This window comes from Oppia nitens, unplaced genomic scaffold (assembly GCF_028296485.1).
Source record: "Oppia nitens isolate AA-2021 unplaced genomic scaffold, nextdenovo-longstitch-racon4-pilon3 scaffold40_pilon_pilon_pilon, whole genome shotgun sequence".
Lineage (NCBI taxonomy): Eukaryota > Metazoa > Arthropoda > Arachnida > Sarcoptiformes > Oppiidae > Oppia > Oppia nitens.
In genome coordinates, this window is record NW_026533222.1 from 207,501 (window position 1) to 222,742 (window position 15,242).

Sequence of the window (15,242 nt, forward strand, 5' to 3'; positions counted from 1 at the left end):
TATTGATATATATATATATATATATAGTATATATATTATAGATTTTATAGTAAATACCTGGATATATATATCTATGTATTAAATATTTTATAGATTTGTTTTCAAATTATAATCTAAATAAAACAAAACATAAAACCAATATTTTTTGCTGTCATTTAGTTATTATTATTTTATTTATATTTAAAAAAAACAACAAACAAAACTTCAAAACTATAAATACTATATCATATTATTATTATAATTGTATCGATATTTTTTACAATGCAATACAATAACACAACAACAAAAATATTTTATACTATCTATTAGTTTATAATAATAATAATAATAATAATAATCTTATTTTTTTTGTTTCTCTCTCTCTCTCTCTCTTATTGTTGAAAAATAAAATACAAAAATCAATCAAAAAAGTTTAGTTATACTTAAAAAACAACAACAAAACAAAACATACAATAAAAGTAGTTTATAAGTAATAATAAAAAAATATATTTTAATAGTATATAATTTGAATAAATTATTAATAATATTAATAATTTTTCAGTTCACACATATATATATATATATATATATATAAAGTGAAATATATGCTGATTTTGTGTAACATAAGTTATATATATATACAGTAGTTAACAAAATACAGTGTATTTATTATACAGTAAATAAAAATTTTTTATAATATATAAAGTACTTGAAAATGTTAAACAAGTGCAATAAAAATGGTTTGTTTTAATAATAATAATAATAATACAGTATTTTATAATAATATTAATAATATATATACTAAACAGTAATACGGCTATAAATGGTTGTAAAAATTATAATGATTTCATATTATGTTATTAACTCTATATATATAATATACTGTATATTTAATCATATAATGTTTTGCACACACATAATATTCAATATATATATAGTATTATAAAAGTAAAATATATTACTGTATATTATATTATATATAAAACTTAACTAACATTTTACATATTAATGCCATCAATTGTTTAGACTTTATTAGCATAATGTATTTAAAGAGATATAACTGTATATATATATATATACTGTATTTTTTTAAGTATAGTTTTTAATACTTATAATAAAAGTTATATATTAATATATTAAAAAAAACTTTATGATAAATAATTATAATATTTTATTTTTGTTTATTATTAATAATATACAGTATAATAATTTTCTAGTAAGTTATATATATAGTTTATTATCATATTATTTAATATATTATTATTTTATTATTTAAAAAAAAAATCTAATAGATATCTCAATCAATATATTGTATGTATGATAACAACACAAAAAAATTGACGCCTATTTTGATGTTAAAGTTATATATATATATAGTCTATTGTTTTTTATACATGTATTGTATATATAAATTAAGTACTATTTTATTGTTACAATCAAAAGTGAGATCCCAGTCATTAATATATATATATATATATATATATAAGTAATACCCATATATTTAATATATTGTATACTATATATATATATATATATATATATATATATATATATATATATATATATATATATATATATATATATATATATATATATATTAAACCCTTATTTATAATAAAGACAATGAGATAGATAAAAAAATAGTAGTATTAATATACAGTATATACTGTATATTATATATAAATATAGTTCAGTTAGTATTTTATTTGATATTTATTTTGTTTGTTTGTTTGTTTGTTAAGTAAGTTATAAGGTATTAATATAATGTCTTATTGTGTTATAGTATAACTTATATACACAATGGATAAAATTAATACAAAATGTAATAATAATAATACAGTAATAATAATAATCATAATACACACACACACACACACACACACACACACACACACACCAAAATGTAATGTAATGTAAATGATAGGCTATAAAAAAACAAAATAATAAAAAAGGTAATATGTATTTTGGTGTTTCAAATATTGTAATATAAAATTTTATATATTTATATATATATATATCTAACTTATACTTTACTATACTATACTATACTATAAATAAAAGTTAAACTAATTTACTATTCAATAGACATTTCCCTAATCATTGTGTCTAACAATATATATATATATATATATATATATATATATATATATATAATTATTATATCTATCTTTTACTTTCTTACTTATATTACTATCATTGTTGTACAGTATTAGTAGTTAAAATGTTTTGTACTTTAAATAACATTATTATTATTATTACTATTATTACTATAATATAATTACTTTACTTTACTTTAACAAAATTATAGTACAACTACTTTAATAAACTTATAAGCCTTATATATATATATATACAGTATATACTGTATATATATAAACTAATAATATAAACTGTAGTCTTGAATTTAAATTGTGGTTTAAACACACATACAAAGTGTATTAGTAGTGTAAATAAGTTTTAAAAAAACTAAAATATTTTAAGGAATTTAAAAAACAAAAAGTAATTTTTTTACAGAATATTCTATATATAAAGTTCATGAATATATCATTCAATGATTATGTTATTTTTAAATGTCCGGTCTATGAGTATATATAAAGTAAAAAAATAAAATAATAAATAACTACTATATTGTCAATAATTTTTTTTTGTTTCGTGTATTATTGTCTTAAAAAAAGTTTTTATTTTATTTCAAGACACTTAAAAATCAATTTGTGTCGATAGATAGTAACTTATATATACTATAGTTATCTACCAGTGCCTGCTCTCTCTCTCTCTCTCTCTCTCTCTCATTGATAATCATTTTGCGCTCCGACTCCTATAGCCTATTCCGGGAGTACCCTCTTATCTCAAGTGTATATACTGTATATATATATTGAGAGAGATAGGGATTCATACTATGAATATCGATATATACTGTATATATAACAGTACAGACACCAGACATCCATACCAGAGAGAGATAATACCCATACAATTGAACAGAGAGAGAGAGAGAGAGAGAGAGAGAGAGAGAGAGAGAGAGAGAGAGAGAGAGAGAGAGAGAGAGAGAGAGAGACTTTTTATTCAATTACATCACATAATGGATAAAACAGTAGGTTTTTATATATACAGTATATACTGTATTGTACTGTATATCGACACTACATATCAAACTTATATAAATAGTATGTAGTGTTTGATAGCGCATCAAATAAAAGACATCAAATAATAATAATAATAAGTAAAGTAAAAAATAACTAAAAGATTAAATACAATAAAATAAAAATAAAAAAGTGATTTTATTATAAAAATTTGTTATAAATTCTACACATGTTTTGAGGGTTGGAATCGGTATTTTAGTTTTAATACCCATTATTTAATTTACTATTATTATAGTGTATTATATCATATATATATATAGTGTGTATTTTAATTTAATTTACTATTACTGTATATAATAATAATAATGTTATGCTTATTATTAGTGGTATTTAATTATCATATTTATATTATTTTGAAAAAAAATTAAAATTAATTAAATTAACTTTAAAATATACTCTAAATAGTTATTATATAAAAATTTTTTTATCATAATAATAATAATAATTTTATTGTTTCCATACATTTTTTATATACAGTACAACATAATAATAATAATAATAATAATAATAATAATAATAATATCTATCTACTAATTTAATTTAATGTATTAAAACAAAAACAAAAGTTTAATATAACTTTTTATTTTATCAAAAAAAATTGATTTTTGATCAACTATTTTATTATTTTATTTTTTGATTTTATCAGCAAAAATAAAATTTTAAAAATACAGCTAACTCTCAATGAATAAAACAAAACAATAATTTTTTTCCAACTATTTCATTGGGGGTGGGGTGGGGGTGGGTATTGGTATTATAACATACAATAAAAGCCATATACAGTATATATAACACACAAACTAACAAAAAATTTGATGTGAAACACCTGGTCTCGATTTCGCGCACCATTAGCTGTTAGGTTAGGAGTAGTTTATAATTTAGTTTGAATTTATCTCATATATATTGATATATATATACAGTACTGTATATTACTGTAGTATATATATATCTAAAAATATAAGTAAATTTAATAGAAATATATATATATATATATATATATATATATATATATATATATATATACTTTATTATATAAAATTGAAATGATTTGATTGATAACGATTAAGTAACTAAAAAATACTTATATATATTATAGTAGTATAGAAAACATATGGCTATAGAGAGGAACGGGATGTTATGTATTATAATATATATGGTTTATATCACTATCAGATCCAGAAGCCATATAACCATATATATGACTTAATATACAATTATATTATATAATATATATTTAATTTATACAGTATATCATAGTAAGTAATTGAAGCTAATATTTTGTATATTATGTTTCAAAAAAATACATTTCATTTATGTTAGTTTTTTTGGTAGTAATATCTTCATAATAAAAATAAAACAATAAAAAAAAGTTTTTTAAAAATAATTATTAAATTTTTCTCGACAATAAAATAATATATAAATGAAAAATACTTTATTAAATTAAATTATTATGAAAAATCAATTAATTATATATATATATTTTGTAACTTTACTTTTGTTACTTTAATATCATATATATATTTTTAAAAGTTATTTGATTTTTATTACTGGTAGAAAAAAAACTATTGAACAAAAAATACTGGAAATATTTAGTCATATATAAAGATTTTTTTTATATATATATAGATATTTATTACATACAAAATAAAAATTATTTTCTAACAATAAAAAAAGTTTTTATATATATATATATATATATATAGATATATATATACTGTATATAAGATTTATGATTTTACTATTTTTTTTTCTCAAACTATCATTTTTGTTGTGTGTGTGTGTTATTTGTTATGGTTTTGTCAGTTATTTTTTTTTGATAAATAATTTTATTATTATTATTGTAAATAATTTGTTTTGTAAAAGTTATTAAATACAGAAACTGTTTTGTTGTTGTTATTATTATAATAATATTATTTTTTTAAAATAAAACTTTTTAATTATTTCAATTAAATTATTTAGAAAATAATTATTACTGTTATTATAATCTATATATAAAATATGATAATTTTTGTTTTATAGATATTTATCTATTTATCAAACTATAAAAAATGTGTTATAAATAATATATCAATATTTTTTTCTTGAAAATAAAAGTTATATACAGTATATACTATATATATATATATATAATTTTTCTCTATATTATTGATGCTTTTTGTTTCAAATGTGATTTATCTATATTTAAGTCCACTTTTATGGGTTATAGGTATCTATTGGATATATATATATATATATATATATATATATATATATATATATATATATATATATATAGTCTAGTATTTTATATTATAGACTCAATAATAATTTATCTCTTAGTGTATATATATATATATATATACTATACTATACTGTATATCGATGTGTCAGCAAATTGTTATATAATATCATAAATATAAAAATAAAAACTTATAATAATGTCTATACAATTGTTTTTTGTTTTATATTATATATATATAAATTTATAAGTGTTGTGTTATTTATTTTCAAGTATTTATTTATAGAGAATTTAAACTAAATAAACAACAAATAATAATAATAATAATAATAATTTAAAAATAAGACAATATTGTCAATGTTTGTATAGAAAATTTTTTTTTAATAATAAACTAAAATAATACAGTATAATATGTGTGTAATATTTAAATATAATTTTTTTTGATATAAAGATACTAAATATATATATATATTTATATTTATATATATATATACAGAATATTTTTATAAATAAATAATTATATTAGTTATACATATATATATATACTGTATATAAACTGTAGTTTACATATGTATGCATAGGTTTTATTAAATATATATATATATATATATATAATTATTGTATACTTTTATTTTATCCAAGTCTAGACATTTAAATAAAAAAAAATTTTATAATAATAATTTTTGTTTGTTGTTATTTATACATATGACATATCATATTAAGTAATAATAAATAAAAAAAACTGGTATTTAAATTATTAAAATTACAATTTTTTTTATTAAGATAATAAGTTTTTACATTTACAAATAACTTAATACACTTTAACAATGCATTTAAATTTTAATACTATGTTTTTTRAGAGAGAGAGAGAGAGAGAGAGAGAGAGAGAGAGAGAGAGAGAGAGAGAGAGAGAGAGAGAGAGAGAGAGAGTATTATGTATTATATATGAAATGTGTAAATAAGTTTAACATTTTTTAAAAAAATATTTCAAATTTTATAAAACAACTCAAAAAATATTTTTACAGTAAATTTGATTCAACAAAAACCTATTGCATAACAAAAATATATTAAAAATCAATTAAAATTTATAATAATAATCATATTATTATAATAAAGTTTTTTCATATATAAATATATATATCATATATAGATATATAAAAAAATATTTTCAAAATATATTTTCAAAAAACCCAATCAAAACTCTATTGTAATTTTTATTTGTTAAATAAAAAAATATATAATATATTTTTTTTTATTAAATACAAGTACATTACTACACAATGAGTGAGTGGGTGAGTGAGAGATAGAGATAGATAGATAGATAGATAGATAGATAGATAGATAGATAGATAGATAGATAGAGAGAGAGAGAGAGAGAGAGAGAGAGAGAGAGAGAGAGAGAGAGAGAGAGAGAGAGATAGTTTGAAGTTTAAAAAAGCACTTTAAATAAAAAATTTCTCAAATTTTTTTTTTAAATACTTATACATAAATTCCTAGTATTTATATAATATATAATATTATTATCATATTATATAACAATACAATAATTTATATCCTATTTAAATGTGCTCTAATGCTATACTTATATATCATATATATATTATATATAATTATATATATATATATATATATATATATATATATATATATATATATATATATATATATATATATATATATATATATATATATATGTTATATATATTTCCATTATTTTATTTTATAACATAATCTTATAAAAACTACATTATCAACCAACAACACAAAAAAATTGAGATATAACTTATTATATATATATGTAGAATATATTATACACTAAATAGTAAATTTATTTTAGTTTTTTTTCAACAACAAAAAAAAACATTTACTACGTGCTTAAGTGGGCCAAAAAAATTTCAATATACATATAGATAGATAGATAGTTAGATAAAAAAACTTAAATCAAAATTATTAGTTAAGTAATAATAATAATAATAATAATATTAGTAGTATTATTATTAGTAGTAGTATAGAGATTATGTATAGATTACTAGTTTTTTTTATTATTATTAATAGTAATGATATTATTTTGTATTATAGTTTAGAGAGAGAGAGAGAGAGAGAGAGAGAGAGAGAGAGAGAGAGAGAGAGAGAGAGAGTGGGAAAAAATACTTTAAAATAAAAATTTGTAAAAATAGTTTAAAAAAAAACTTACCGGAAATTCCCTCATATGTCCACCAACTGTCCCAATCGGCCAAACAATTGCCAATTAAATTGTTAATTATTATTATTAATAAAACAACAATTGAATAGTAATCCATTGATAATGTTAACCATTGATGATGATGATGATGATGATGGCGATGATAATTTAATTTTAGATAATTCATTATTTTTTATTAGCAAAAAAAACCCCGAAAAATTCCTGTAAAAAATAATAATAAATATTTTTTAAAATATAATTTAAGTGTAAGTGTAAAGTAATTTTTTCTTTAAAATTATTACTTAAAAATATTTTACAATATATACTGATATATATTACAAACTTTTTTTTTAGTTAGAAAAAAATAATATAAAACTATAAATATCTTATTAATAATTTTTCAAAAAAAAAATTAAATTAAATTCTATATTATATATAAAAAAATTTTTGTTTGTTTGAAAAAAAAGTTATTAAAAAAACTGATTATTTATTTTTTTTTTGCCAAACAATTAGTGACAAAACCAAAAATTATTTTTTATTAATATTATTATTATAATATTATTAAGTATATGAAGCAAAAAAAAAATAAGTTATATAACAATAGGATATTATAATACTAATATTATTATACAATAGGGATGATAGTAGTAGTAGTAGTAGTAGTTATAGACAATTGTCACACAATTGATGCAATACAACAACAGCAAAAAAAATAAGTAGCTTTCAAATACATACACTTATGGTGTATATACATGTATAAGTAGTCTATACAGTATATGACTAGTAGTAGTGATGGTATGGTATCGTATCGTATGGTATGGTATGGGCACACAATCCCTGCCAGGAAAATCAGTGTTCAAACAACTCCTAAAACTTATATAATATATATATATATAAGTTAGTCTACCCGTGCTTTTATATAAGTATCACCACTATGTGTGTGTGYGTGTGTGTGTGTGTGTGTGTGTGTGTGTGTGTGTATGGTGTGTGTCCTAAGACCTGCCCCTCCAATACAATAGCATTTACTTAGTATAACCAGTCACTCAGTTACTCTATGCGCACTGTCATACACACATAGCACACACACACACACACACACACACACACACACACACACATACACACACACACCATACCAGTTAAAAAAGCTATTGTATTCAATATATGATATATTTTTTTGGAGATAATTTTTTTTTATTTAATGATTTCTTAAGTTTTATATATATATATATWTTTTTGTTGGTGAGAGGGGGGGGGGAGGGGATGCAAATGAGGAACTTAATATATATATATATATGTAAAATACTGGTGCGAAAATTACTAATTGAAAAACTAATTTAAAGTTAATTAACATATCATAGAGAGAGAGAGAGAGAGAGAGAGAGAGAGAGAGAGAGAGAGAGAGAGAGAGAGAGAGAGAGAGAGAGAGAGAGAGTGAGTGAGTGAAAGAGAGAGAGAGAGAGAGAGAGAGAGAGTGAGTAGGAATAATGAGATTTACTTTCATAAAGAATATTCTGTGTGTTTGTGTGTTAATCCTTATATAACTTTATATATATACTGTATATATATACTGTACTTAAATCTATTGTTAATTTACAATCTATTATATATTACTTAACAATATATATATATATATATATATATATATATATATATATATATATATATATATATATATCTCTTAAAGAGACACTAAATTAACTTTTTTTTAATATACAGTAAATATAAAGTTATATAACTTTATATTTTCAGTATATAATCAGTATTTCAAGTTAATTATTAAAACATTCATAAAAATATTTTTTTACAAATAAACTAAAATTAAAATCAATTTGTTTTATTATTATTATTATTATTATCATAAAAATCTTTAAAGTAGTAAACAATTTCTAATATATATTTTTTTTGTTTGTTTTGTTTTACATAATTGTTTAACAATTTTTTTTTAAAAAAAATAATAATTTCTATCAATAATATTTATAATTAAATTTTTTTTTCAAATAAAAAAATCAACAAAATTATTATTATATATATATAAACAGATAGTTAATTACCGTAATTACAAAAAAACATTTACCGGTATATCATATGTAATAAATTATTAATAAATATATTACCGGTATATACAGTATATCTGTTATATAGATATATATATAAAATAAATACAAAAAATTATTTTTAAAATCAATTTTTCCAAAAAAAAACAAACAAAAAATTATAATAAATTTTAAATACTATTACCGCTAACCAGTTATCTATGTGTGGGTGTGGGTATGTAAGCGGGTGTGTGTGTCTAACAATCCAATTGATATAATCGGCCGCAAAACGGGTTGACATCGATCGGATAGTTGGACATTAGGTGGAAAAATATTTGAGCCGCCAATAGGCTATCGCTGGCCGCCTGATGCGGGTGACCGACACGGGCCAGTCCTAATTGATTAGCTACCTGTCCGCCAATGAAATTCAAATATCAATAATCGGCTAAAAATATATATATATATAAAAAATCCAGTCATACGTCCTGAAGTCCGCCCAACACTTGCGGCTGACCAGCGCATCCGATATAGGGTCCGCCGCCAATCGGCAGCCGATCGGCCAGACGATTCAATATGAACTTAATGTCGTAGACGTACGGGAAAAACGTGTCCAACAATTCGTGAAACTGTTGGCGCGACGGCGGCAATAGACTGGCGGTCAACAGTTTCATTAGATAAGCAAAATCATAGCTGCCGTGAAAGGCCATCCATTTGCAATCGGGATTCAATACTAGACCCGAACCGAACAGTAATTCGGCAAAATCTTCGGCCCGAATACCGTCGGTAGCCAATCGATCGAAATCCAGACCACTCGAGTCCAACATATCTATCGATTCCCGAACCGATCGATCGCTGTGGCGATCAAATTGAAAATTAAATTGCCAGGCATTTACCCGACACTTGTCCCACGGTGTACGACCCGTCGGGTCCATCAATGCCAGCCCCACTTGAATAACCTTTAACTGGTCGACATTGTGCCGTATGAACTGATAGTTTTGTTCGTTTCGGTCAAACCATTTGCCGCCCAATTGGCCGTAAAATATACCGCCGCCACCGCCAACGCCAATACCGTTACCAGTAGTAGTAGCCGATCGGCCAATCATAACGCCGGGAAATTCAGTGTCCAACGATACGAATGGATAGTCGCCGACCAATTGATTTATCTGATGAAACTCTTCGGCTAAGTTATGGCGCCAAACATTGCGTATACCATCGTCCGCATCGCCGCAGCCGACGGGGACCGGAAAGTCGGCGGCAGCGTCGGCGGTAAACGTGGCCTGAGTTGGCATCGGAAAAGTGGCATCCGATTCGGCTGCGGCTGCGGCAGCGGTAAAGTCCCACCAATTGTTGTTTGCAGTGCTAGTGGTCGGAGAGCCCGACGATCCGACAGCAGCGGCGGTAAACATTGGATACGACGATATCGATGGCCGCCGCGGCGTCCGCTGCCGCTCCCGACTGCCGGGTGACCGGCGGTAATAATTGACGGCCATATCGTTGTCGGTGTTGTTGTTGTTGAACGGCTGCTGATATGTTGATAACATTTTTATTAATTTATTAATTAATTTTAATTAAAATTATAACTAATTATAACTAATTATAACTAAATTACTGTTTAATTGAATTTAATTATAAAACTTATATTTTGTTGAAAAATTATTAACACATTTAAAAAACACGTGTTTTTTTGCATTCAATAGGTATTGAATTGAATTGAATTTTAAAACTTATTTTTTTGTTGAAAAATTATTAACACATTTAAAAAACACGTGTTTTTTTGCATTCAATAGGTATTGAATTGAATTGAATTTTAAAACTTATTTTTTTTTGTTTTTGTTGAAAAATTATTAACACATTTAAAAAAAACACGTGTTTTTTATATACAGTGTATATCAATAGATATTTGAATTGAATTGAAATTTACTATTGAATTGCATTTACATATACTGTATATTATTATATTAATCATTAGGTGTTTATAATGTATGGGTTTTTTTGTGGTTATTTTTGAATGACTAATAAAAAAACTAAAAAAATAAATAAATTAAAAAGTTTTCAATTTTTGTTACAAATTTTATTTTATTTTTTAACTTTTGTATTATATTTTATTATTACTGGTATTATAATCATAATTATTATCATATTTTGAATATAGTTGATTATTAACCAAAAAAATATAATAATAATAATTTATTTATTTATTTATATATAATATAATATTAATTTAATTTTATTATTGAAAAAAATAAACATTTATTTTATTATTATTATGTGATATACAGTAGTAATCATTATTATTAATATTATTTTTGTTATTATAAAATATTATGTTTTTATGTTTAATAAATTATTACAGTTTATATAACTTAAATAATTAATATTAATAAACTTATAGTACTGTAAACTATCATAATATTATAATAATTTTTTTTTATATATAAATCAAAATTAAAATCTATAAATTGAAAATCTAAAATATAAAAAAAAATTTATTAAAAAATTATTAATTAATGTTATTTTTTAAAAAAAAATTAATATAGAATATAATAATTTTTTAAAATAATTATTTATTAGTTTTCTAATAATTATTTATCAAGTATTTTATTTTATTTATTTACATTATTATTATTTTTAGTATTTATTTTTTTTAAAGTGTAATATTTAATAAAATAATTATGATTATCAAAATTAAAATGTTTAAAGTAAATTTATCTATAAAAAAAATATTTAATTTTTTCATTATTTTTTTATTTTTTAACGTATCATGTTAAATTTAATAATTATTTTTTTATTGTCTAATATATAATTAATTATGTTAGCAATGTTAGCAATAAAATGTACTTGTTTATACTTTTTACAAGTCATTATTAGACTTATGCATCTTCGGGAATTCCCGAAACATTATTATTTATAAAATCGTCGGGAATTTAATATTTATATAAATATGGCAATATTTTAAATGAAATTAACGTCTATTGTTTTTCCCGATTTCCCCGATTTTTGGTGTTTTTTGAAAAAATCCCGAAAAACACCGAAAAACAGTATTTAAGTGTGTTTTTCCCGAAATTCGATAAATATTGATTGAAATAACTCTTAAATATATATTGAATACAATATTAGCGGCACATCTAATACAATATTAACTCAATATCAATGAATGGGATGATATGTATTAGAAAACACACTTTAAAAAATATTTTGATATAAAAATTGTAGTTTTGTATGTATTGTAAACATATGTTCTGTAATACTGTACTAAATTAATATATTTTTTACAATGCATAAAACAAGTTGTAGTTTATAAACTAAAACTAAATGCATTATTATAATCAATCAATTAAAAACTGAAAATAAATTATTTTTAACAAATATAATCGATTTTATGATATATAAACTATGGTACTATAAGAAAAAAACTAAATTTAATTTCCCGATTTATATCCCGATTTTGCCATTTTTTACTCCCGATTTCCCGACCGATTTTGGCAATTTAAACTCCCGAAGATGCATAACTATAGTCATTATACAAATACAAAAAAATATTATACTTAAAAAATGTATAGAAATTAATATTATATTAAATTGTTAAACGAAAAATTAATTTTAAATGAAGTTAAATAAAATTAATAATTAAAACACTTAACTAAATTAAATATATATATTTTTAAAATAATTATTAATAATATAAACAAATTATTGTCTAAAATATTTTTTTAAAATCATTTATTGATTAAAATACAAAAATTTAGTTAATTATAATTTATTAAATTATTAATAATTTATTATTTTGTAATTAAATAATGTTTAATTAACTGTATATTAAATATAAAATTATTTTTTAAAAAAATGAAAATATTATTTAAAAAGTATTATAAGTATTACAACAAAAAATCATTTTACAAAAAAAAATTATTACCAAAATAGATAATATGAAATTTAGAAATAATAATAATAGATATTATTACTAATAATTATTAAAAAAATATAATTGAATATAATTATTAGTAGTCAACTAAATTCATATAAAATATATAATAGTTAACTATCAGTAGTTAAATAATAATAAATTTAAAAAAAACAAAACATTTTACAAACAACAATTAGATATAATTTATTGCATATTTTAGTTAGTTTAGGTTAGGTAAGGGCGGGTAATGTAGGTAAGGTAGGCAAGGTAGGCAATGTTGGTAAGGTAGGTAAGGTAGGCCTAACTATGTAGACACTAAATTTTTTGATAATAACCTTGATAGTTTTTATAAAACTGGTAATAAAATCCGAAACTGGTTTAATGATATCGGGATTACTACCCATTTGTAACAATAATTGTTGTATCAATTTGTTGGCATTAAATAGAAAATTCCCGGCAAACTGTCCAACAAATTCGGAAATTACCGGTAAAAATTTCTGAACTTGTTGTACACCCTGGCCAGTCAATGTAGCGGCAAATTTCCCCGATAATTCAATAACCAATTGACCTAATAATTCCCGATAGACTGGTTGACCAGTTCGCTGTTTACCCGTAATTAACGGTTGAAATGTTTTCGTAATTTTTTCGTCCAATTGTTCAAACAGTTGGCCCACTTGTCCCAACAGTTTCGATAGTTTCGGCTGTTTCGGGGCCAATGTTTTCTCATACTCGACGCTAGCATTGGCTAAAACACCGATCAATTGGCCTAAATCATCGCCCAATAGGAACGGTAGGTCTCCGATGTCAGCATTGCTAAGTTGTTGGAAAAATTTGGTAAACTGTTGTTTCAATTCATCTAACTGTTCCCTATTATCCTGGGCTAAACTGGTGAAACCGTTTTTAACAAGCAATTGATAGGTATCAATTTCAAAATTGTTCTTGCTAGTATCTAATGTAGGTATGTTGGGTAGAGTGGGTAGAGTGGGTAGAGTGGGTAGAGTGGGTAAGGTAGGTAAGGTAGGTAATGTTGGTAAGGTAGGTAAGGTAGGTCTAATCATGTATTTACTAAATTTTTTGATAATAACCTGGATAGTTTTTACAAAACTGGTAATAAAACCCGAAACTGGTTTAATGATATCGGGATTATCACTACTACTACTACTACCCAATTGTTTAATCAATTTGTTGGCATTACATAGAAAATTCCCGGCAAACTGGCCAACAAATTCGGAAATTACGGGTAAAAATTTCTGGACTTGTTGTACACCCTGACCAGTCAATGTAGCGGCAAATTTTCCGCTTAACTCAATAACCAATTGACCCAATAATTCCCGATAGACTGGTTGACCTTTTCGTTGTTTACCCGTAATTAACGGTTCAAATGTTTTAGTAATTTTATCGTCCAATTGTTCAAACAGTTGTCCCACTTGTCCCAACAGTTTCGATAGTTGAGGCTGTTTCGGGGCCAATGTTTTCTCATACTCGGCGCTAGCATTGGCTAAAACACCGATCAATTGGGCTAAATCATCGCCCAATAGGAACGGTAGGTCTTCAATGTCGGCTTTGCTTAGTTGTTGGAAAAATTCTGTAAACTGTTGTTTCAATTCATCTAACTGTTCCCTATTATCCTGGGCTAAACTGGTAAAACCGTTTTTAACAAGCAATTTATAGGTATCAATTTCAAAAGTGTTCTTGCTACAATCTAATACTATAAAAAAAATTGTAATAATAATTAATTTTTACAGTTAAAATAGTAATAATAATAATACTACTAATAATACTGTAA

General features: G+C 22.4%; 2 protein-coding genes across 3 annotated transcripts in view; both read right to left on the reverse strand.

Moving 5' to 3' along the window:
- The window catches only part of LOC128959043 (carbonic anhydrase-related protein 10-like), a 42,018-nt gene extending 34,384 nt beyond the window's left edge, over positions 1-7,634 (reverse strand). Inside the window, exon 1 of the mRNA XM_054304985.1 lies at positions 7,529-7,634. Within this exon, the coding sequence (XP_054160960.1) occupies positions 7,529-7,634 (106 nt within the window). The remainder of the gene's footprint in view (positions 1-7,528) is intronic.
- An 89-nt stretch (positions 7,635-7,723) lies between these two features.
- On the reverse strand, positions 7,724-11,089 carry LOC128959073 (CCR4-NOT transcription complex subunit 8-like). Of its 2 annotated transcripts, XM_054305017.1 has the most exons (3): positions 10,035-11,089; positions 9,765-9,962; positions 7,724-7,738 (listed from the first exon to the last, which is right to left on the reverse strand). In XM_054305017.1, exons 1-2 carry the CDS (start codon positions 11,040-11,042, stop codon positions 9,810-9,812), a joined length of 1,161 nt encoding a protein of 386 aa, XP_054160992.1. In that variant the 5' UTR covers positions 11,043-11,089; the 3' UTR covers positions 7,724-7,738; positions 9,765-9,809. The 2 variants fall into 2 exon arrangements, with proteins under 2 accessions (XP_054160992.1, XP_054160991.1); XM_054305016.1 differs by lacking the exon at positions 7,724-7,738 and having other exon boundaries at positions 9,760-9,962.
- Between the last annotated feature and the right edge of the window lie 4,153 nt (positions 11,090-15,242).